The sequence below is a fragment of the Microcaecilia unicolor genome, chromosome 3 (assembly GCF_901765095.1).
Source record: "Microcaecilia unicolor chromosome 3, aMicUni1.1, whole genome shotgun sequence".
NCBI lineage: Eukaryota > Metazoa > Chordata > Amphibia > Gymnophiona > Siphonopidae > Microcaecilia > Microcaecilia unicolor.
Genome location: NC_044033.1, coordinates 483,154,318 through 483,178,476, shown reverse-complemented (window position 1 = coordinate 483,178,476; position 24,159 = coordinate 483,154,318). Strand labels below are relative to the sequence as shown.

General features: G+C 45.3%; 1 protein-coding gene across 1 annotated transcript in view; it reads right to left on the bottom strand.

Annotated features, from left to right (window-relative positions):
• The window catches only part of SENP6 (SUMO specific peptidase 6), a 344,871-nt gene that overhangs the window by 51,870 nt on the left and 268,842 nt on the right, over positions 1-24,159 (bottom strand). Inside the window, 1 exon segment of the mRNA XM_030199054.1 lies at positions 14,498-14,590. Coding sequence (XP_030054914.1) covers positions 14,498-14,590 — 93 coding nt within the window.

The window sequence follows — 24,159 nt, the reverse complement described above, 5'->3', positions numbered from 1 at the left end:
CTAGCTAAAGCTCTGATATTCAAATATATATCAACGGATCTGATGAGTGTTTTACTGCATTCTTTCCCTATCTGACTGAATCTTTTGTCGATACAAAGCTGAAAGAGGCTCAACTACCCCAAACTATTGAAAGTGTGTGGTGTCAGTGACACCACACACTTTCAATAGTTTGGTGTAGTTAAGCCTCTTTCAGCTTTGTATCAGCATATCTGTTTTATTTTTCGCTGAAATTTTGTCCAGTGTTATCTGAATCTTTTGTCACCATTTGTCTACATATTTAAATGGAAGCACCTGCTCAAACTACCATGATTAGTGTTTTCATGGAATTTTTTTTTTGCCAGCACACATGGTTCATCTAGTAGTAGCAGAATCAATAATGAGAAAAGCAAAAAAGATCAAAAGACTTTTCCAGTATACCTCTTGGAAGGGGACTGTAAGATGTTACCAGCTGGGAAAGAAGACTTTCCATATAACCATGTTGATCTCTAGTATAGCAGCTCATGAAGTCTGCTTTTGCAATACACAGACATTTGCTTACTACTACTGCTTATCGTTTCTATAGCGCTACTAGATATACACAGCGCTGTACACATTACATGCAGTTACTTTCTCTGTCCCACGGTCCCTTGTGGAATCACACTCTTAAGTTTTATACCTCAGCAATGGAGGGTAAAGTAACTTGAACACAACAAAAAATAGGGGGTGGGCCAGTGGGTTCCAACAAAGAATATTTATTAAAAATACAGTAAAATGACAGACTTCAAGAAATCTGCATTTCCGCACCACAATGTGCCTGTATCAGGAGTAACAATAATTTTGATGAATAAGTCAAAAAATGCTGAGTATAATGTCCAGTAAACAAATAATACTGAATTAAAAGTGAGGTACAAAAAAAAGATACAGTGGAATTAGAAAAGGTACAAAGAAAAAATGATAAAGGCGACAACAATGATAAAGGGGATGGGACGACTTTCCTATGAGGAAAGGCTGAGGCGGCTAGGGCTCTTCAGCTTGGAGAAAAGACAGCTGAGGGGAGATATGATACAGTCTATAAAATAATGAGTGGAGTGGAACGGGTAGACATGAATCGTTTGTTTACCTCTTTCCAAAAATACTAGGACTAGGGGGCATGCGATGAAGCTACAAAGTAGTAAATTTAAAATGAATCTGAGGAAAATCTTTCTTCATTCAACGTGTAATTAAACTCTGGAATTCGTTGCCAGAGAATGTGGTAAAGGCAGTTAGCTCAGCGGGGTTCAGAAAAGGTTTTGACGACTTCCTAAAGGAAAAGCACATAGACCATTATTAAATTGACTTGGGGAAAATCCACTACTTATTTAAGGGATAAGCAGCATAAAATGTATTGAACTTTTTTGGGGGATCTTGCCAGGTATTTGTGACCTGGATTGGCCACTATTGGAAAACAGGATGCTGGGCTTGGTGGACCTTTGGTCTGTCCCAGTGTAGCAATACTTATTACTTATGTAAAGCACAAACCAAGCCTCATCATCATTGTTTATTTGACCTCACTTTGATGTTTTTTTGATGCAGTATTACTTGTTTACTGCACATTGTGCTGACTCCTGATGCAGACGCATTGTTGTGCCGAAAACACACGACTCATTTTAATGTATCTTTTAATAAATATCCTTCATTGGAACCACTGATTCATCCCTTCTTTTTGGTTGTGTTTTTTGATTTTGCCTCTTCAACTAGGGGGTTGTTTTCTCTTTCCTTTGGGTTAAGTGACTTGCCCAGAGTTACAAGGAGCTGAAATGAGAATTGAACCCAGTTCCCCAGGATCTCAGCACTAACCATTATATTAGCCATAAGTCTGCATGGCACTGGCCTTACTTCTGAATACTGGAGTTGCCGTCAAAGCCCATTCCAGCCCCTCCTAATCTGTCTTGCCATTTCTGAGACAGACTGAAGTAGTCTATCCAGCACTGGCTTTATTTCCCCGTCTGCTGGAATATGCCACGTACGTACACAATTCCTTCCCATGAGATCACATCAACAGAAATGATGTCATTTAAATTTTGTTTTAATTCTATCCTCTTGCTATTTAGAATACTCTGGTTATCCCACACATTTTTGAATTCTGTCACCATTTTTGTCTCCACCATGATGGGTATTCTCAGTACTCACCAACTTCTCTGTTAAAAAGTAATTCCTTATATTGCTCCTAAGTCTACAACCCTGCAACTTCAATACATGTCCTCTAGTTTTAACCTCTTCCCTCTCTCTATTTGTTTGCGTATTAATACTTTCGCAAATAAAGAAAAGTCCGAAAGCCATTATTAAAATGGACTTGGAAAAATCCCTGCATATTCTAGAATAAGCAGCATAAAAACGGTTTTGCTGTTCTGTGATCTTGCATGTTACGTGTTATCTGATTGGCCACTGTTGGAAACAGATACTGGGCTTGTCGGACCTTTGGTCTGTCCCAGTATGGCAATGCTTATTTCTTAAAGCACTGTATCATATCTCCCCTATCCCTCCTTTCCTCTAGGGTACAAATGTTCAGGTCTTCATATCTCTTATAAATATTTTGGTGCCACCCTAATAACAAGAGAGGTGCTATCCAAGCTTTGCATTGAGTGTCACATGTATGATTATCTCCCTGTTGTAAGAAGGTCATATGTGTGTGCTCGAAGCAAAGAGCTCTTAGCTCTGAGAATGAATCCGTTCTCTTGAGCCTAGAGTAGCAGACTTGGAGGAGCTGAGGGAAATAGAAAGGTACATACAGGAGGTCTACAGGGACCTTGTAGAGAAGTCCCACCTCCAATCTGGCAGCCCTTGTGCTGACTTGGAGGAGGGAGGTCTTCTAAAAGGAGAGCATCATCCTGGTGCAGCTGAAGTAATCCTTTAGACAGGAACCAGAACACCAGGGATGCAATATCCTCTCACATCGAGGATGTCTCTTCAGGAGCTACTACTGCCCAGGAGGGAAGGGTTAGGATGGCTGTTGTAGGGGGTGATATCGATTATTAGGCTGTAAGATAGCTGGGTGGCTGGTGGATGTGATGATCGCCTGGTCACTTGCCTGCCTGGTGCAAAGAGGGTGGAACCTCACGCATCACCTAGATAGAATTTCAGATAGTGCTGGGGAGGAGCCGCTGTCTTGCTACATTTGGGTACCAATGACATAGAAAATGTGGAGAGAGGTTCAGGAGAGCCAAAGTTAGGCTTTGGGTAGAAAGTTCAAATCCAGACCTCTAGGGGGTTATTTCTGAAGTGCTACCCGTTCTGTGCACAGGGACCAAAAGACAGAGAGAATTCCGGAGTCTCAAAAGCGTGGATGGGGAGATGGAACAGAGAGGCTGGTTTTAGATTGTAAGGAACTGGGCAACATTCTGGGAAAGAAGCAGCCTATTCGGAAGGATGGCTTCACCTTAACCAGAGTGGGGACCAGGCTGCTGGCATCGGCATTTAAAAAGGAGACAGAGCAGCTTTTAACTAGAAAACCTGGGGGAAGGTCGACAGTCGTTCAAAAACACATGGTTCGAAGATATCACCAAAACAGGGAAGATAGGGTATCCCGATAGTGAGGGTTGCAAAAGAGACCACAGTCAGATCAGGTGTCCTTAAATAAAACCAGACAAAAGATTGCAAATTAACACTGTCAACTACCGAGCAAGTGTAACTAGGAACAACAACTAGTTTGAAATTCCATGTTAAAGGGGAAAAGGATGGTGATAGAGTGTACTACCATTCCCCAGGATGAAAAGACAGATGTAGAAATGTAATCAGAAAATTAGGGGAGGCTAACAAACTGGGCAACACAATAATAATGGGTGATTTCAATTACCCCGATATTGACTGGGAAAATGTAACATCAGGGTCATGCTAGGAGATAAAATCATTGACAAAATCAAGGACTGCTTTATGGAGCAGCTGGTACAGGAGCTGACAAGAGAAGGAAAAATGCTAGACCTAGTCCTTTGGAGCGCATGATCGGAGCAGAACATAATGGTGCTGGGGCCGCTTGATAACGGTGATCATAAATATGATCAGATTTGACTCAGCTTTGGAGTAAGTACACAGAGGAAATTCAAATGTTAGCATTTGACTTTCAAAAAGAAGACTACGATAAAATGAGAATAACGGTGAAAAAAAAACTTAAGAGGAGCAGATGCGAAGGTCAAAATTCTACTCAGGCATGGATGCTGTTCAAAAATACCATCCTGGAAGCACAGTCCAAATATATTCCTGTATTAAAAAAGGAGGAATGAGAATCAAACGACAGCCAACATGGTTAAAAAGTTGAGGTGAAGGAAGCTATTACAGCTAAAGAAAATCCTTCAGTGGGGAGAGGAGCCAACTGAAAATATAAGAAACAGCAAAAATGGCACGTCAAATGCTAAGTACATAGTAATGCCATACTGGGAAAAAGACCAGTGTCCATCGAGCCCAGCATCCTGGCCACCGACAGCGGCCAATCCAGGCCAAGGGCACCTGGTAAGCTTCCCCAAACAGTACAAACATTCTATACATGTTATTCCTGGAATTGTGGATTTTTCCCAAGTCCATTTAGTAGCGGTTTATGGACTTGTCCTTAGGAAACCGTCCAACTCCTTTTTAAACTCTGCTAAGCTAACCGCCTTCACCACTTTCTCCAGCACAAATTCCAGAGTTTAATTAGACGTTGGGTGAAGAAAAATTTTCTCTGATTTGTTTTAAATTTACTACACTGTAGTTTCATCGCATGCCCCCTAGTCCTATTATTTTTGGAAAGTGTGGACGCTTCACATCCACCTGTTCCACTCCACTCATTATTTTATATACCTCTATCATGTCTCTCCTCAGCCGTCTCTTCTCCAAGCTGAAAAGCCCTAGCCTCCTTAGTCTTTCTTCATAGGGAAGTCGTCCCATCCCCGCTATCATTTCAGTCGCCCTTGCTGCACCTTTTCCAATTCTACTATATCTTTCTTGAGATGCGGCAACCAGAATTGAACACAATACTCAAGGTGCGGTCACACCATGGAGCGATACAACGGCATTATAACATCCTCACACCTGTTATCCATACCTTTCCTAATAATACCCAACATTCTATTCGCTTTCCTAGCTGCAGCAGCACACTGAGCAGAAGGTTTCAGTGTATTATCGACGACGACACCAGATCCCTTTCTTGGTCCGTAACTCCTAACGTGGAACCTTGCATGACGTAGCTAGTGGGGGAAATAAGTATTTGATCCCTTGCTGATTTTGTAAGTTTGCCCACTGACAAAGACATGAGCAGCCCATAATTGAAGGGTAGGTTATTGGTAACAGTGAGAGATAGCACATCACAAATTAAATCCGGAAAATCACATTGTGGAAAGTATATGAATTTATTTGCATTCTGCAGAGGGAAATAAGTATTTGATCCCCCACCAACCAGTAAGAGATCTGGCCCCTACAGACCAGGTAGATGCTCCAAATCAACTCGTTACCTGCATGACAGACAGCTGTCGGCAATGGTCACCTGTATGAAAGACACCTGTCCACAGACTCAGTGAATCAGTCAGACTCTAACCTCTACAAAATGGCCAAGAGCAAGGAGCTGTCTAAGGATGTCAGGGACAAGATCATACACCTGCACAAGGCTGGAATGGGCTACAAAACCATCAGTAAGACGCTGGGCGAGAAGGAGACAACTGTTGGTGCCATAGTAAGAAAATGGAAGAAGTACAAAATGACTGTCAATCGACAAAGATCTGGGGCTCCACGCAAAATCTCACCTCGTGGGGTATCCTTGATCATGAGGAAGGTTAGAAATCAGCCTACAACTACAAGGGGGGAACTTGTCAATGATCTCAAGGCAGCTGGGACCACTGTCACCACGAAAACCATTGGTAACACATTACGACATAACGGATTGCAATCCTGCAGTGCCCGCAAGGTCCCCCTGCTCCGGAAGGCACATGTGACGGCCCGTCTGAAGTTTGCCAGTGAACACCTGGATGATGCCGAGAGTGATTGGGAGAAGGTGCTGTGGTCAGATGAGACAAAAATTGAGCTCTTTGGCATGAACTCAACTCGCCGTGTTTGGAGGAAGAGAAATGCTGCCTATGACCCAAAGAACACCGTCCCCACTGTCAAGCATGGAGGTGGAAATGTTATGTTTTGGGGGTGTTTCTCTGCTAAGGGCACAGGACTACTTCACCGCATCAATGGGAGAATGGATGGGGCCATGTACCGTATAATTCTGAGTGACAACCTCCTTCCCTCCGCCAGGGACTTAAAAATGGGTCGTGGCTGGGTCTTCCAGCACGACAATGACCCAAAACATACAGCCAAGGCAACAAAGGAGTGGCTCAGGAAGAAGCACATTAGGGTCATGGAGTGGCCTAGCCAGTCACCAGACCTTAATCCCATTGAAAACTTATGGAGGGAGCTGAAGCTGCGAGTTGCCAAGCGACAGCCCAGAACTCTTAATGATTTAGAGATGATCTGCAAAGAGGATGGACCAAAATTCCTCCTGACATGTGTGCAAACCTCATCATCAACTACAGAAGACGTCTGACCGCTGTGCTTGCCAACAAGGGTTTTGCCACCAAGTATTAGGTCTTGTTTGCCAGAGGGATTAAATACTTATTTCCCTCTGCAGAATGCAAATAAATTCATATACTTTCCACAATGTGATTTTCCGGATTTAATTTGTGATGTGCTATCTCTCACTGTTACCAATAACCTACCCTTCAATTATGGGCTGCTCATGTCTTTGTCAGTGGGCAAACTTACAAAATCAGCAAGGGATCAAATACTTATTTCCCCCACTGTAATTCGGGTTCTTTTTTCCCACATGCATCACCTTGCACTTGCTCACATTAAACGTCATCTGCCATTTAGCCGCCCAGTCTCCCAGTCTCGTAAGGTCCTCTTTTAATTTTTCACAATCTTGTCGCGATTTAACAACTTTGAATAACTTTGTGTCATCAGCAAATTTAATTACCTCGCTAGTTACTCCCATCTCTAAATCATTTATAAATATATTAAAAAGCAGCGGTCCTAGCACAGACCCCTGAGGAACCCCACTAACTACCCTTCTCCATTGTGAATACTGCCCATTTAACCCCACTCTCTGTTTCCTATTCTTCAACCAGTTTTTAATCCACAATAGGACATTTCCTCCTATCCCATGACCCTCCAATTTCCTCTGTAGCCTTTCATGAGGTACCTTGTCAAACGCCTTTTGGAAATCCAGATACACAATATCAACCGGTTCCCCTTTGTCCACATGTTTGTTTACTCCTTCAAAGAATTGAAGTAAATTGGTCAGGCAAGATTTCCCCACACAAAAGCCGTGTTGACTCGGTCTCAGTAATCCATGTCCTCGGATGTGCTCTGTAATTTTGTTTTTAATAATAGCCTCTACCATTTTCCCTGGCACTGACGTCAGACTCACCGGTCTATAATTTCCCGGATCTCCCCTGGAGCCTTTTTAAAAAATCGGTGTTACATTGGCCACCCTCCAATCTTCCGGTACCACGCTCGATTTTAAGGATAAGTTGCATATCACTAGCAGTAGCTCCGCAAGCTCATTTTTCAGTTCTATCAGTACTCTAGGATGAACACCATCCAGTCCAGGAGATTTGCTACTATTCAGTTTGCTGAACTGCCCCATTACGTCCTCCAGGTTTACCGTGAAGTCAGTAAGTTTCTCTGACTCGTCCGCTTGAAATACCATTTCCGACACCGGTATCCCACCCAAATCTTTCTCGGTGAAGACCGAAGCAAAGAATTCATTCAGTCTCTCCGCTACGTCTTCGTCTTCCTTGATCGCCCCTTTTACCCCTCGGTCATCCAGCGGCCCAACCGATTCTTTTGCCGGCTTCCTGCTTTTAATATACCGAAAAATTTTTTTACTATGTTTTTTTGCCTCTAATGCTATCTTTTTTTCGTAATCCCTCTTAGCCTTCTTTATCTGCGCCTTGCATTTGCACTGACACTCCTTATGCTGCTTCTTGTTATTTTCAGACGGTTCCTTCTTCCATTTTCTGAAGGCGTTTCTTTTAGCCCTAATAGTTTCCTTCACCTCACTTTTCAACCAGGCCGGCTGTCTTTTGGACTTCCGTCTTTCTTTTCTAATTTGCGGAATATGTATGGCCTGGGCCTCCAGGATGGTATTTTTGAACAGTGTCCACGCCTGTTGTACAGTTCTTACTCTCTCAGTTGCCCCCCTAAGTTTTTTTTTTACCGTTCTTCTCATTTTATCATAGTCTCCTTCTTTAAAGTTAAACGCTAATGTATTTGACTTTCTGTGTACAGTTACTTCAAGGTCGATATCAAAACTGATCATATTATGATCACTGTTATCAAGCGGCCCCAGTACCATAACGTTCCTCACCAGATCATGCGCTCCACTAAGGACCAAGTCTAGAATTTTTCCTGTGTGGAGGAGTGGCCTAGTGGTTAGGGTGGTGGACTTTGGTCCTGGGGAACTGAGTTCGATTCCCACTTCAGGCACAGGCAGCTCCTTGTGACTCTGGGCAAGTCACTAAACCCTCCATTGCCCCATGAAAGCCGCATTGAGCCTGCCATGAGTGGGAAAGCGCGGGGTACAAATGTGACAAACAAAAAAAAAAACATTGTAATGTAACATACTATGTCATACTTTGTATTGTTTGAATATTTTTACTGCTCTAATTGTCTGTTGCTTATGGTGAAATTAGGCCTTACCTACTAATTTTCTTTCCTCTAGATCCTCCAGACCGTTGAAGACGCTTGGGTTATGCACTCCTACCAGCAGAGGGAGACTGAGATCACAAACTTCTTATACAAGTAGCCTGTGCAGACCTTCTACTAACCAGTAAAACAGTAACAAAGAAGAGGAACAAAACACCTCCACCTAAACAAAACCACTGAATCCACACTCAGATCTCCTCCCCTTAAGACGGGGGAATTCAACTGCAGATGAGCACAAACGGTACCACAAACTGCCCTTAGTAAAACTCCAGGACCCAAATCACAGGAGCTACTAGAAATATCAGGAACTGAAGTCTAAAGAAATTATCATACTGAACTGTCCGATACACTGGGTGGGCTCTTGAACTGTCTGGAGGATCTAGAGGAAAGAAAATTAGCAGGTAAGGCCTAATTTCACCTTCCTCAGCAATCCTCCAGACCGTTCAAGACGCTTGAGACGTACCAAAGCAGTAAACACATCTAAGGGTGGGACCTGCGAAGCCCAGAGAACAGGACTGCAGCTCCAAAACTGGCATCCTCCCTTGCCTCTACATCCACTCTGTAATGTTTGACAAAAGAATGCAGGGAGGACCACACCGCCGCTCTACAAATGTCCACCGGTGGAACAAAACTACTCTCTGCCCAAGAAGCCGCCATCCCCCCAGTGGAATGTGCCTTGAGCCCCACCGGCACCGTATGGCCATGCAATATGTAAGCCGAAGAGATGGCATCCTTCAACCACCGAGCTATAGATGCCTTAGAAGCAGCTGCTCCCTTCTTGGGCCCCCCATGAAGGACAAATAACCTGTCCGAAGACCTGAATTCCTCCAACCTGCGCAAGTAAACCTTCAACACTCTGCGCACATCCAATTTCGCCAAACGACGCTGAGAAGCATCCCCCGTCCGGTCCCCCAAGACCGGCAACGAAATCACCTGATTGACATGAAAGGAGGATACCACCTTAGGCAAAAACGAAGGCATTGGACGCAGCAAAACCTTTTTCTTAGAAACCACAGAAACGGAGGCCTACATGAAAGAGCCTGAAGTCCCGAAATCCAGCGAGCCGACAATATGGCTACCAAAAAGACCACCTTCATAATAAGGTGTTTTATTGAACAAGACTCCAAGGGCTCAAAAGGAGAACCTGCCAAAGAGTCAAGAACGATATTAAGATCCCACTGTGGAACTACCAGCCGCTGAGGACGAAGCAACTTCACCCCCCTCAAAAAACAGACTACATCCGGGGAAGACGCAACCGACCTGCCCTGCACCTTACCCCGAAAACACGTCAAAGCAGCCAGCTGCACCTTCAAAGATGACAATGAAAGGCCCTTCTCAAAACCATCCTGCAAGAAATCTAAAATGCACGACACAGAAGCTGTCGAAGGGACACACGCCCGGTCCCCACACCAATCTTCAAATATGCGCCACACGCACATAGGCCAAAGACGTCGAACGTTTGCGAGACTGCAGCATTGTCTGAATCACCTGAGGGGAAAACCCTTTCTTTCTCAACCGTTCCCTCTCAAGGGCCACACCGTAAGAGAGAACCGATCCAGATCTGGCATGACAACTGGACCCTGACACAACAGCACCGAGTCCCCCAGCAGCAGAGGCTCGCCTTCTAACAAGCGCATCAGATCCCCGAACCACAGCCGACACGGCCAATTCGAAGCCACCAACACTGGACCCGCATGACCTTCTACCCTCTGTAGGACTCGACCTATCAAGGGCCACGGGGAAAACACATACAGCAATACCCGCTGAGGCCACAGAAGGACCAACACATCGATCCCTTCCGCTCTCGGATCCCGATGCCAACTGAAATATCGAGGAACCTGAGCATTCTGTGCCGACGCCATGAGATTCACTACTGGCATTCCCCACTTTAGAACTATCTGGTCGAAAACCGACCGGTGCAGAGACCATTCTCCGGGGTCCAACATGTGTCTGCTTAGAAAATCCACGTTCACGTTGTCCACCCCGGCCATGTGCGCCGCCGATATCTGCACTAGATGCCTTTCCGCCCAACTCATGCCAATCGCGGACTCTTTGTACCGCCCTGCCGGTTGACATACGCTACCGCTGTCGCGTTGTTGGACATGACTCTTACCGCCTTTCCGACCACACTTGAGCGAAACGCCAACAGAGCTAGCCGAATCGCCCTCGTCTCCAACCGGTTGATAGACCACTGAGCTTCCTCCGTCGACCACCGCCCCTGCACGGACCGACCGAGACACTGAGTTCCCCAGCCCAGCAGACTGGCATCCGTTACCAGAATCACCCACTGAGGAAGTTCCAACGGCATGCCCTTTTTCAGATGACCCGAGCACAGCCACCACTGAAGACTGCGCCGAGGAGCCCCCTTCAATGGCAACCGCAACTCCAAACTGTGTACCTGAGGAGACCACCTGGACAACAGAGCCGCCTGAAGCTGACGCATATGCGCCCTGGCCCATGGTAATACCTCTATTGTCGCTGCCATGAGGCCCAGAACCCAAAGGTAAAATTCGAACCGTCGGACTCTGAACGGACATTAACAGCCGGACCCTGCTGCTGAAGAGAGGCGATCCGAGAATCCAGCAGAAAAACATGACCCACTGCTGTGTCGAACCGCACTCCCAAGTACTCCAGACTCTGCGATGGAATCAACTGACTTTTGACCACATTCACTACCCATCTGAGCGATTCCAGAAACGCGACCACCTGGCTGTCGCCGCCACACTATGAGCCCGAGACTTCGCCCGGATCAACCAGTCGTCCAGATACGGATGCACCAGAATTCCCTGCCTCCGCAAAGCCGCTGCTACCCCCCCCCCCACCATTATCTTGGAGAAGGTGCGTGGAGCCGTTGCCAGACCAAAAGACAGAGCACAGAACTGAAAGTGCCTCCCTAAAACAGCAAAACAAAGGAAACGCTGATGGGCCTCTCGAATCGGCACATGCAGATACGCTTCCATGAGATCCAGTGACATGAGAAATTCTCCCTGACGAACAGCCACTATGACTGAGCGCAGTCTCCATGCAGAAGGATGGCACCTTGAGCGCCCCATTGCCCCTCTTGAGATCTAAAATAGGTCGAAACTGGTCCTCCTTCTTCGGCACCACAAAGTAAATGGAATAACAACCCATTCCCAGCTCCCAACTGGATTAAGCGACCCAGAGTCTCTTGAATAGCCTTTAACTTGACTCGAGGGTGACAAGGAGAGGGAAGAAACAGATCCGGCAGCGGGTGCTCAAACTCGAGCGCATAACCGTCGCGAACAACCTCTAGCACCCACTGATCTGAAGTAATTTGGGTCCACCCCTGATAAAACAGACGAAGACGCGCCCCGACCTTCACCAGAGGCTGGACCCGCACACCTTCATAAGGAGGACTTATTACCATTTCCGGCACCTCCGGAGGAGTCCCGACCTCCTCGTCTACCCCCTCGAAAGGACTGCGTCCGCTGGAAAAACCGGCTTTTAGAAGGAGACACAAATCTGCCCGGCCTGTACCGCCTTGCGTCCTTAAACCGACCTCTAGCCGAACCACCTCGACTTGCCGCCTTAGGCCGTAACTCCGGCTACCGTGAGACCTTGGTATCCCCAAGACCACTCATCAGTTTATCCAAGTCTTCTCCAAACAACATAGAACCTTTGAAAGGTAGAGAACACAACTTTGCTTTAGAGGCCGCATCTGCCACCCAGCCCCTAAGCCAAAGAGCCCTGCGAGCCGTCACCGCCAGAGCCATATTCTTAGCCGAAGCCCTTAACAAATCATAAAGGGTGTCTGCCAAAAACAAAGACCCCATCTCCAATATGGCCAGGTCCTGAACCAAGCCAGTCCTATCCAATGCAGGCTCAACCAAGAGCTTCTCCGCCCAACGGAAACAAGCTCTGGCTACCAAGCCCCCACACACAGAGGCTTGCAAGGCCAAAGCCGAAAAATCAAAGCTGCGCTTCAGAAAGGACTCTAGCTTCCTATCCTGAGGATCCCGTAAGGCTGTACAGCCATCCACCGGAATGGCCGTAGCCTTAGTAACCGCTGTAACCACCGCATCCACAGTAGGTGGTTTCAGCAGGGCCAAATCTTCTGGAGGCAAGGGATACAGCAGCGCCATAGCCCTACACACCTTACAAGCAGCCTCTGGCACAGACCATTCCTGAAAAACCATGTCCTTAATGTCTGAATTCATGGGAAAGGAACAGGAGGCTCTCCGAATCCCCTTAACCAAGGGACCTACCTGGGGTCCATCTGCAGAGGGAGTGGCCGCCGGAGCAAACTTCAAAGTAGAGATCACCTGATCAATGAGCTCTAACAACTCCTCCTTATGAAAAATGCGAACCACTGAAGAATCTTCCCCAGGCCTTAGCCCACCCTGATCCCCAGACACATCTAAAAGATCCTCCTCTCCTGGGTCACTCCAAACGTCCGACTCAGGCAGAGAAAGTATCTCCATAGGCTCCGAAATATCCACTCGTGGGTGCTTAACTCCCACTGAGCTAGCAGCCTCCGGGGAACAAACACCCTGAGAGGGGCCAGCTCTCCAGGCATTATACAGAAACCAAACAAACTCAGAGGGGAAGCCAGATCCCCCCCGATGCTGCTGAAGCCCCAACAACACTTCCCACAGTCTCTGCGACAGACCCCCCTCGCTCCCGAGGCAGCAGGTCCATCGCGTGATCCGCGGCTAAACTAGGCGCGCTTCCCGCCACACATGGGTCCCCCGGCGCCGGTACGGAATGTGCGGCCAAAAGGGCCGCGCTTCCCGCCAAAACTGGCTCCGTCGAGGCCAACCCGAGATGCGCAGCCAAAATGGCCGCGTTTCCCGCCAAAACCGGCCCTGCTGTTGCCGGCCCGGAATGTGCGGTGAAATCGCCACCCAACACCTCCGCCGACTCAGGGGAAAGCACGGGGGGCAAGAGCGCTGACAACGTAGGCTCCCCACAAAATTTACATTGGCCACCTTTCACTTCAACGCCGCGCTTCGCGCAAAACTGACACCTCACCGGCTTAGACATAATGGCCGCGAACACAATAAAAACAAACAGTTGCTTTGTGCTCTGACAGACTAATAGGCAAAACCGCCTAAGGCAAGAACGCCCTTGAAGACGTTTTATCTCTGGACTGCCACAAGAACGGTCAAAATAGCCGCCTTTTAAAAACCTTTATTTATTTTTTAAAACCTTGTTGCTGATGCCTAAACGCCTCAAGGGTACAGAACGAGGTCTATAGCCGAGGTCAAGCAGTCCTCCAGAGGAACAGCACAGGGGGAGGGACCCGGCCACCCGGGTGTGACACCCCACAGGGAATAAGAAGCCCCTTAGGACTTACACCCTGTAACAGAGAGCCAAGTGTGGGTTCTCTAACATTTACAACCCAACCTAGAAACCCCAAACGGGCCTACCAGACTGAGTACACTGCACAGGCTGCACACATCTACCCTCTGCTGAGACTGAGAAAATACTGGTTAGTGGAAGGTCTGCACAGTCTACTTGTATAAGAAGTTTTAGTGTTCTCAGTCTCCCTCTGCTGGTAGGAGTGCATAACCCAAGCGTCTTGAACGGTCTGGAGGATTGCTGAGGAAGTTTGACTTATTCTTGCTGTACACTGCATTGAGTGACTTCCTTCAAAATGGTGGTAAATAAATCTTACTAAATAAATAATGTTTATCTTCAAAGCATATTATTATAAGGACCACCTGATTGATACACAAAGAGGAATACTATATTAAGCTAGCTCTTTCCTAAACATACACATTTTAATCTAATCTACTAAAAACGGAATGTATAATCTAAATGGTCCCTTCATCAAAGATTATACTGGAAAATTTCTACATACGCTTCATTAAGAGGAACAAAAACAAAATCTTTCTGAAAAATATCGACATGTCGTGTCCATGTTTTCACTCTTCCATGCCGTTTCTGCTGTATTCTGCAAAATAAAATAAAAAAACAAACAGCTTTTAGTTTTAAACTTTTGTCCTTTCATTAGCATCCTGGGATAATACTGCTTATGTTATATTCACACAGTGGGTCTCACTGCAATAATTGTCTTTGCTGATTCTATATTAAGGTAGTTTTATCAAGATTAAGAATGCACAATTCTGGCCCTCATCAAAACAGGTCTTGCTTTCATAACATCCACAATGGGGGTGATTTTATAAAGTATTTTCTGTTATTTTGAGGTATGTTTTGCATATAGAAAATAGCTCTTACATTATTGCATTCATTTGGTCTAAGGACCAGATTGATTTAGATAACTTTTGCTGCCCGTCAGGGGCGTATCTGCGTGGGGCCACAGGGGCCTGGGCCCCCGCAGATTTCGCCCTGGCCCCCCTCCCCGCCGTCAACCCTCCCCCGCTGCTTACTTTTGCTGGCGCCGAGGTCCGACCCGCAATCTCCGTTTTTCGTCTTCCTCCGTGGCCATGCTTCCAGGAAGTAACGCTGCAGTGCTGATTCGTTGAATCCAGTTCGGCGTCTGACGTCAGACGTCGAACTGGATTCAACGAATCAGCACTGCAGCGTTACTTCCTGGAAGCATGGCCACGGAGGAAGACGAAAAACGGAGATTGCGGGTCGGACCTCGGCGCCAGCAAAGTAAGCAGCGGGGGAGGGTTGACGGCGGGGAGGGGGTGGAGAGAGGCGGCGGCGGCGGGGGGGGGGGGGGGGAGGGAGGCAAAAATGTGCCCCCCCCTCTCTGGCTGTGGCCCCCCCTACCGCCGGATTCCAGATACGCCCCTGCTGCCCGTAAGGACTAGAACTGAGCACCCTTAATATACATAAAGGTTAAATAGAATATTAAATCTAGACTGTTTCTGTGTCTATATGATTTCCTGAGTCCAAATAATGTCCTTAATATAACTAAAACATTTCAAATCTGATCCTATTTTAAGGCTGCAGTTGCAATTTCAGTGAAACCCAAACACTGTAAAATCACTAATTAGTGTATTAAAAAAAAAATCATTAAAAAAATATAGAACATTTGGGCTCATTTTCAAAACAGAAAAATGCCTAAAAAGTGGCATAAAGAAGCACTTGGACACTTTTCTCACAAAAACGTCCAAATCAGTATTTTCAACAATTTTTAGACGTTTTTTTTTCTTTGAAGTCCTTCAGAAGTGCATCCAAATCTCAAGGGGGCATATCGGGAGCGTTTTCAAGGCAGGACTTGGGCATTCCTGAGTCTTAGATGTTTTTCAGCCATAATGGAAGAAAACAAAAACGTCTGGGACTAAAACTAAGACGTTTTGACCTAGACCTGTTTTTATAACGAATAAGCACAAAAAGGTGCCCTAAATAACCAGATGACCACTGGAGCGAATCAGGAATGACCTTGCCCTTATTCCCCCAGTGGTCACTAACCTCCTCCCACCCTCCAACCCCAAAATGTGATGAAAAACATTACTTGCCAGCCTCAGATGTTATACTCAGGTTCATTAGAACAGTATGCAGTTGCAAAACGTCCAAAGCCGAACTTAGACATCATATCGAAAATGCCCCTCATTGTATTATAATTATGATAAAAATAGCAGAATTGTTTTCAGTCAATTTCTGCAAAACTATTGAACGTCCTTGATTCAGGGTTAGAACACTCAGGCTGTCTCCTTATTCCTGAGGTCTGTAGTTTCCCAAATGGCCTAACTAGCACCAGGGAAACAAGGATGTCAGATACTACAAGAGCTGAGCTGCTCCACAGGACCCTTTCCTGAGTAAAATTCATAATATTCTGTCTGGAATGGTATAAAACTTTATAGAAAAGCTTAATATCTCTGCTCCCTAACCATGTAGAGCCTAGACAAAGTGAGAGTTAACTTAAGGAAGAGGATCAATCAAAACCACATGGTAGCAAAGGGCCGCAAGACAAACACATCAGGTGGAAGGCAGAAACAACAAACCTTTATGCAAGAAAAGTAATTAAAAGAAAGAGGAAAAGAAGGCCACTCTGGTTCTCAAATGTAGGAGCTGAAAAGGGAAAAAAGGTTAGCCTTCAAGACATCACAGAAAGAGGAAGACAAGCAAAAATACCTGTAAAAGCTAAGAGAACCTGGAAAAGCTGTCAGGAAAGCGAAAAGCCAAATGGAAGAAAAGATAGCCAATGCAGTAAAATTGGGGGACAAGACATATTTTAGATATGTGATAGGAAGAAATGCCAAAATGGCACTATGAGGCTCAAGGGTGAAATATGCAGAAGCTGATAAGGATAAAGCTGACCTGCTTAACAATTAACTCTGTTCTGTTTTCACGGATGAAAGGCTGGGAGTGGGACTGCAGAAAACAAATAATAATGGAAATGGATGTGTGGTAGACTAGGACTGATTTTCAGAAGACTGTGTTCATGAGGAGCTAGCTAAACTAAAAATAGACAAAGCAATGGGGCCTGATGAGATAGATCTGAGGGTACACTCAAGGAACTCAGAGCGATTCTGGCAACTCAATTATCTGACATTTCCAATGCTTCTTTAGAGTCTGGAGTGCTCCCAGAGGACTGGAGAAGGGCAAATGCGGTCCTTCTGTACAACATAGTAAGGAGGAGGTTGGCCTGTTAGTCTGACTTCAGTGGTAAGTCAACTAATGGAAATGCTTCTAAAGCAGAGGAATGCGAGGTCTCTAGAATCGAGTGGACTACAGGACCAAGGCAGCATGATTTTACTAGAGGCAGGTCTTGTAAGCTTTGTCTCTTTGCAGATGCTACCAAACTCTGTAAATTGGGTAGATACCCCAGAGGATGTGGACATAATGAGGAGGGATCTAGAGAAGCTTAAAAAATGATCCAGAAATTGACAACCAAGATTTAATGCTAAAAAATGCAAGCACATATCATGTACTTGGGCTGGAATACTATAGAGGGTGAAGTATTTGTGTGTATGAAAGAACAGTGGGATTCGGGGCGAACGTATCTGATGATCTTAAGGTGGCTAAACAGATAGAAAAGGAGACTTTCAAAGCCAGAAGGATGCTCGGGTGCATAGGGAGAGGAATAGCCAGCAGCAAAAAAGAGGTGGTAATGCCCTTGTATAAGTCTCTGGTGAGGCCCTATTTAGAATACTGTATGCAATTCTGCAGACCGCATCTTCAAAAAGATATGAACAGGATGGAGTCGGTCCAGAGGGCTGTTACAACACTGGTCTCTGGTCTCTATCAAAAAGCATATGGGGACAGACTTATAGACCTCAATATGTATACTTTGGAAGAAAGGCAGGAGAGAGGGGATAAGAAAGACTTTTAAATACCTCTGTGGCATTAATGTACAGCAGACAAGCCTTTTTAAGGTATAATCAACACTGATTACATTTATTATGTGCAGGCACTTTCTCCGATCCTAGTGGACTTACAATGTAAGTTTTTGTACTAGGGGAAAGGAGGGTTAAGTGTCTTGCCCAGAGTCACAAGAAGCTGCAGTGGGAATTGTTCCCCAGGTTCTCAACCTATCGAACTAACCACTAGGTTGCTGTAGTGGAGTCTGTGGTGAAATGGGTGATGGAGCTCTATGGAACTGTAAACAATGTCATATGAGTGAATATGAATCCTGTAAATATTTGTTGGCAGCTGGGGGAGAACAATTGGGTGTTTGGTACTGCGGATGAGAGGATGCAGTCTACTTCCAATGTCTAGGGCCAACATAGCACAGACTAAAGCCAAAGAAAGACCTGAGAAAAGTCCATGGACTGACTGACATTTTTGGTAGGACTGAGCACGTGGGACTGCGGATTGCTGGTGATCACAGGATACAACCAGGTAACACTGGCATGGGTATAATTCTTGGGAGAAAACTAAATCGAAATCCATGGATAGTAAAATGGCTACTGCAAAAAACCATCCTGTCTCAATAATGTTGGAAAAGATGGTAGATTAAAAAAAAAGAAAAGCTGGCAAAGTTCCAGTCTACATTAGAACACATGAAATACACACTTTAGTGCATAACAATAAAATGTCAGATTATGCTCAGCACAGGAAATCCAATACTGAGCAAGGGAAAAAAGCAGAAATGCTTTACATAAGTACACAAAATTGTGGCCATACTGAGACAGATCAAAGGTCCATCAAGCCCAGCATCCTGTTTCCAACAGTGGTCAATCCAGGTCACAGGTACCTGGCAAGATCCCAAAACAGTACAAAACATTTAATGCTGCTTATCCTAGAAACATGCAGTAGATTTTCCCCAAGTCCATCTTAATAATGGTTTATGGACTTTTCTTTTAGGAAGCTATTCAAACTTTTTTAAAATGCCGATAAGCTAACTGCTTTTACCACATTCTCTGGCAACAAATTCCAGAGTTTAATTACACATTGAGTGAAGAACTATTTTCTCTGATTTGTTTTAAATCTACTACTTTGTAGCTTCATTGCGTGCCCCCAAGTCCTAGTATTTTTGAAAAGAGTAAACAAGTGATTCACTTCCACCCGCTCCACTCCACTCATTATAGACATTTCATTCAGTTTCTCTGACTCGTCAGCTTTGACTACCATTTCTGGCACTGGAATCCCTCCCAAATCTTCCTTGGTGAAGACCAACGCAAAGAATCCATTTAATCACTCCACTATGGCTTTGTCTTCCCTGTATGCCCCTTTTACTCCTTGGTCCATCCAATGGTCCAACTGATTCTTTTGCCGGCTTCTTGCTTTTAATATATCTAAAAATGTTTTTACTGTGTTTTTGCCCCCAACGCAATCTTTTTTTCAAAGTCCCTCTTTGCCTTTCTTATCAGTGATTTGCATTTGACTTGCCATTCCTTATGCCGTTTCTTATTATTTTCTTCAGACCCTTCTATTTTCTGAAGGATTCTCTTTTAGCTGTAATAGCTTCCTTCACCTCACTTTTTAACCATGCCGGATGTCGCTTGGCCTTCCTTCCTCCTTTTTTAATAAATGGAAAATAACTTTCCAAGAGGGTATTTCTGAACTGTATCCACGCTCGATGTAAATTTTTTGACCTTTGTAGCTGCTGTTTTTTTTTCACACTGTTCTTCTTATTTATCATAGTCTCCTTTTTGAAAGTTACACGTATTGGATTTCTTGTGTGTACTTCGCTGATATCAAATCTGATCATATTAAGATCACTGTTATCAAGTGGCCCCAGCACCATTACCTCCTGCACAGTTCATATTTTATATTGTCTAATTTTGTTTGGTATATCCATATCTTTTTGTTTCTTCCCCCTCCCCCATTTAAACCACTTTGCTGTTGGTTCGCACAAGGTGGTATATTAAGTTTTAAAATGAGCATAAACATATACCCGTATTGGACATCATCCTGTTTGCTGCTAGGTTACTCAGTTTCTAAAGAAAAGGTGAGATAGTAGCACTAGCCTTTGATGTTAGTTAATCGGCTACAGATTATCTCTAGAAAATGAACCTGATGTATGATCAAAATAAGGTCTTCTAGGAATTTCTGAGGAACCCTGGCAAAACATGAGAAAGGTTGATCTTATTGTTTTTTGGGGAAGCAGCAAAGGCAGTTCTAAGAGAGAGGATCAGAAAGTATATGACACAATTAAGAAAGGAAAAAGAACACGAGTTGCTGAAACTAACACTGGAGGTACATAAGTACCACAGGACTAGTGCTTTTTTTGTGCCGGTACGGTGTACCGACTCCTTTTTTGTGAGGTCCGGTACACCGTTTGTGCACCCGTGCTCCCTGCGTTGAAATCTTTTGTTTACCCAAAGTCACGGCGAACCAGCAGTGAAAGCAGCAGGCAGGCAGGCTCGCCTTGTCGCTTCCCTTCCCTCTCAGTGCGTCCTGCCCCCGCGGAAAGGAAATTACATCAGAGGAAGGTGGGGTGCTGAGAGGGAAGGGAAGCGACAAGGAGGCAAGCCTGCCTGTTGCTTTCACTGCCGGTTCGCTGCGACTTCGGGTAAACAAAAGATTTCAACACAGGGAGCACGGGTGAGAGAGGAGAATCGCTGGACATGGATGGGAGGGGAGAGCAGGGGATAGAGGAGAACTTCTGGATAAGGATGGGAGGGGAGAGCAGGGGAGAGCGGAGAATTGCTGGATAAGGATGGGAGGGGACAGCAGGGGAGAGCGGAGAATTGCTGGATAAGGATGGGAGGGGAGAGCAGGGGAGAGCGGAGAATTGCTGGATAAGGATGGGAGGGGAGAGCAGGGGAGAGAGGAGAATTGCTGGATAAGGATGGGAGGGGAGAGCACGGGAGAGAGGAGAATCGCTGGACATGGATGGGAGGGGAGGGGAGAGGAGAATCGCTGGACATGGATGGAAGGTGAGGGGAGAGAGGGGAATCGCTGGACATGGATGGTAGGGGAGGGGAGAGAGGAGAAAACCCTGGACATGGATGGGAGGGGAGAGAGGAGACATGCTGGACATGGATGGCAGGGGAGGACAGGGGGCAGAGGAGAATTGCTGGACATGGATGAAAGAGGAGGGCAGGGGAGAGAGGAGACATACTGGACATGGATGAGAGGGGAGGGCAGGGGAGAGAGGAGACATACTGGACATGGATGAGAGGGGAGGGCAGGGGAGAGAGGAGACATACTGGACATGGATGAGAGGGGAGGGCAGGTGAGAGAGGAGACATACTGGACATGGATGGGAGGGGAGGTCAGCGAAGAGATTTGTTGGACATGGGTGGAAGGGGAGGGCAGAGGAGAATTTCTGGACATGGATAGGAGGGGAGAGAGGAGAATCGCTGGACATGGGATGGCAGGGGAGGACAGGGGATAGAGTAGAATCGCTGGACATGAGAGGGCAGGGGAGAGAGGAGACATGCTAGACATGGATGGAGGGGAGGGAAGACAGGAAGGAGATGCACATGGATGGGATGGGAGGGCAGGGGAGAGAAGAGAAATGCTGGAAATAGATGGAGAGGAGAGCAGGAGATAGAGGAAAATTGCTGGACATGGATGGATGGAAGGTTTGGCGAGGAGAGAGGAGAAATGCTGGACTTGGATGGAGGAGAGGGGAGAGAGAATTATTGCTTTATATGGGTACAGGGGAGGGAAGAGAGAGGAGAAATGCTGGACTTGGATGGAGGAGAGGGGAGAGAGAATTATTGCTTTATATGGGTACAGGGGAGGGAAGAGAGAGGAGAAATTCTGGACATGAATGGAGGGGAGGAGAAGTGCTGGACATGGATGGAGGGGAGGAAAGAAAAAAGAAGAAGATGCACATGGATGGAGATGAGCAAAAGAGAACAGAGGAGAAAAACTGCACATGGATGGAGAAAATAGGCAAAAGCTGGATCCATGTTATACCTCCTCCAGTCAGTTCCACTGAGGAGGACTCAGCTTTTACTTATGGATGTAGGGCAAGAAATGAAGAAGAAAGGAGGAAAGTAAAGAAATAAATGGAAAGGAAGCCTTGGAAATGAAGTTAAAAGAACAGATAGAGAGCAGCAGAATCGGACCAATATGGATAGAAAAACAAAGTCACCAGACAACAAAGGTAGAAAAAATCATTTTATTTTCATTTTAGTGTTTGAAATATGTCTAATTTGAGAATTTACAACTGCTGTCTTATTTTGCACTGGGTATACTGGAGCTGTAATAGCTTACAGAAATTATTTATAATGAAAAAAAAATCATGTTATTTTTTTCTCCTATACTAGTATAATATTTTCAATGATGTCTGTTTATATGCGCCATGGCTGGTATAGGGGGTGTGGCTATTATAGGGGTGGAGCCATATGTGGTGACCCCGCCCATGAGTAGTGGCACCTTTTTTTCTACAAAAAAAGCAATGCACAGGACACATGTATCATTTGTTAGCGGATGTTCAGACAAACTTACTGAACATTAGAAAACAATTAATTGAATTATGGACTCGAGAGCCAAAAGAATATTTCTTTCAGAAGTACAAGCTTCATTGGTGGAGGCACAAAATGGGGAAATTGCTGATAAATTTGGTGTGGTTACCTAATGCAAAACATGTTGTCACTAAACTGAGAAACCCAAAAGCCAGTCTATGAGAAAAACACACAAAACTGATGAGCTTTTGGTGTGGTGGTGGTGGGATTCATATGTATAAATTACTAAACAAACAAGTATCAATGACCATTGATATCCAAAGAAAGCGAGGAATTCTATCCTCAAAAAAAACAAACAAACCCAAAACAAAAATCATTATACTTCTGATAGCCCACAAAATATGATGGCGTTCCAATGCAAAATCGATTGAGCATAAAACTTCAAGAAAAATGTATTAGATTTGTAATGCTATAGTGGACATGATTTTTGTAATCACATCCTAGGGAGCTGTTCAAATATGTGAGTGCATAATTTCACACACATACAACTGCATAATTAACTACATACAGGAGCAAACACTTCACAAAAGTTTCATTGTACAGCTTAAGAAGGATGACAGTGGTGGACCATAGAGAGAAAGCACAGTGTGCAACAGGGGAAAGCAGTTGTTGTTTTGGTCTTTTAAAGCGTAATATCCTCTTAAAGCAGACATGTGCTAAAATAACCAGAGAGTATAACCTCGGTACATCAGCAACCACTAGAGTCTTATCTTTTTCTGAAATTTACTTTTATTGAATAAATGTAGCTAATTTACTCACAGTTCGTAGATTCCCAGAAGTTACTACTCCAAGGCAAAAGACTTCATAGTTCTGAAAGTTGAATCGATGGATGGAGGTGGAAATTTGAAGAAAGGGAGCTTTACAGTAGACGTGAGGGAGTTGTCAGGTAGATGAAAGTGGTTCAGAGATGGAATGCCAATTCGTGCAATATTGGTAAGAGAAAAGATGAACGAGCAGAGGTAAAAAGACAAGTTCACTGCAGGGGAGCAGGAACATGTGCATCTAAGATGAAGCATGTCTGAGCTTCTGGGGATACAGAGGTCAAGAAGAACACCCACACGACCAGAGGAAGAGATAAAGAAACCAATAAGCACAGAGCTTGAGACCAGATGGCAGAGGATGTCATAGGAGGCAGTGTTTGATTGGAGGGAAGGGTCATACCCTTGCTGACCCATCAGAGAAAGGATAGTAGAGATAATCAGGAAATGAGGGCAGGTAGACACAGGACTCAAGCTCGGTTGAGAGAAAAGGGAGGTCTTTTGCAGGGAAAAAGACCACTAGTAATAAAACTTATACAAACAAGCAGGGGTGGCTGAAGTACATACAAGGTAAAATTATGTATCATACCTGATAATTTTCTTTCCATTAATCATAGCAGATCAATCCATAGACTGGTGGGTTGTGTCCATCTACCAGCAGGTGGAGATAGAGAGCAATCTTTTGCCTCCCTATAAGTGGTCATGTGCTGCCGGAAACTCCTCAGTATGTCGATATCAAAGCTCCATCCGCAGGACTCAGCACTTAGAGAATTACACCCACAAAGGGACACTCTGCCCAGCTCACCACCGCCGAAGCGGGGGAGGGGAATCCGTCCAGCTCATCCCCGCAGAGCGGGGGAGGGACACCACACCCGCCGATGCGGGGGGAATCTGGCTTATCCTGCTACCGCAACCGCGGGAGGAGCTGGCTTATCCCAAACACTGCCAAAGCGGGAGGGATACAAAGCTACCCTACTGCCGTC